Raw genomic sequence first — 1,514 nt, forward strand, 5'->3', positions numbered from 1 at the left:
CTCTCTGACGAGGCGCTGGCCACCCTCGTGTCGATCAACAACGGCTACAGGTACACGAAGACACGGCCCGGCGTGGGCGGCGTGCCGGACATGCCCATCTGTGTGCCAGAGTGGGAGCGCGAGGCGTCCGTGCTGCGCGAGACGGGCGAGCTGCCCACTGACGCGAGCCTCCTTCCCCCCGCCCACCTCACCGAGGTCCCGCCCCAGCCAAGCGCCATTGTGCGCGCGGAGCTCGAGCGGCTCGCGGCTGAGGGGCGGCGCCAGCTGTCGTCTGACGCCGCCGGCTCCGGCAGCGCCTTTGCCGCCGAGCAGAAACGTCTTCGCATCGACGGGCCGCGCGGCGCCCTTGGCCACCTTGGACTGCTCGTGGCTCAGGGCTACACGGGCCTCCTCCGGTTCGTGGACACGAGCCTCGTCATCGACGCCGACATGTACTACGTCCTCACCCTGGCCATGGATGCCGGCACAGCGCCATGAGGGCTGTGTACGCGCCACCTTTCCCCTTCCCTTGGCGTGCCTCTCACTGCACTGAGAGGCCGCGTCCGCCGCGAGCAGCGCACCCAGGCATGTCCCCCCTCTCCGCCTGGGCCGTCCGCTCCCTCCCCCATACTGTCGCACCCCCGTACTGTCGCAGAGCCTGCCGCGAGGGGAGGGAGGGAGGCTCAACCCCCATCCCACATGGGGTATGGAGGCACAGAGCACGGGTCGTATACGGTGTATGACTATGAGTTGTGCGCACAGTCGTTGCAGCTTGCACGTTGGGTCTCTCTTCGTCTGACTCCTGTCTGACTCTTCTCTCTTGCTTGTTTGTGGCCCCTTCGCATGTCAGTGTCGTGTCCCAACACCCCACTCGTCTTCTCGTACACTCTTCTCCTGCTCACCCTTCCTGTTTGTGAGCAGCCCTTACAGTTTAAAACAGCTACACACACAAAGGCAGTTGCAGCTCATCGCTCCGCGACGCTCGGACTCGACGGCTCGCGCTGCTCGGCTCTGCATGTTAGTGGGGGAAATGGTAAATTTTGAAAGTCGCACTACAAGCCCGGCAAGCTCAGCACTGACTGTGGACACTATGGGGAGTCTATAGCTATGCCCCTTACATCCAGGGACCGACCACACGAGGGCCCACACCCGTCTCAAGACAGACAAATTTCGGTCACCGGCGCGCGCGCGGCGCCTCCTCCTCCTCCTCCTCTTCAATGAGCGGCGTGCGGGGCGGGCCGGTGGCGCCCAGCTCGCGGGGATCGAGCCGCCACCCATATGAGACGGGCCTGTTCCACTTCTCGGGAAGAAAGGCGATCCATCTCTCCCCCGCCGGCTCGTCGTACTCGGGGTCGGCGTCCCAAGCCCAGAGCAGCATGCCGGCCGGGAGGATCTTGCGTGCGCGCGGGCTCCTCTTGTCGGTGAGGCCGTCCGCGACGCGCTTCACCCTGCCGGCGGCCCAGATCTTGACCGTCCTACCTTCCTCCTTGTATGGCCAGCACACCTCGAGCCACTTGCCCACGAGTCGCGTGTCG

The 1,514-nt window shown here is 65.3% G+C and overlaps 1 protein-coding gene across 1 annotated transcript; it reads right to left on the bottom strand.

The window, feature by feature from the left end:
- Positions 1-1,153: 1,153 nt before the first annotated feature.
- EMIHUDRAFT_256651 (hypothetical protein) lies at positions 1,154-1,492 on the bottom strand (the record flags this gene model as incomplete). The annotated part of the gene is made up of 1 exon (XM_005766557.1): positions 1,154-1,492. A coding segment is annotated over one exon (339 nt), but the record flags the coding sequence as incomplete, so codon positions are not given.
- Between the last annotated feature and the right edge of the window lie 22 nt (positions 1,493-1,514).

This window comes from Emiliania huxleyi (assembly GCF_000372725.1).
Source record: "Emiliania huxleyi CCMP1516 unplaced genomic scaffold EMIHUscaffold_5083, whole genome shotgun sequence".
NCBI lineage: Eukaryota > Haptophyta > Isochrysidales > Noelaerhabdaceae > Emiliania > Emiliania huxleyi.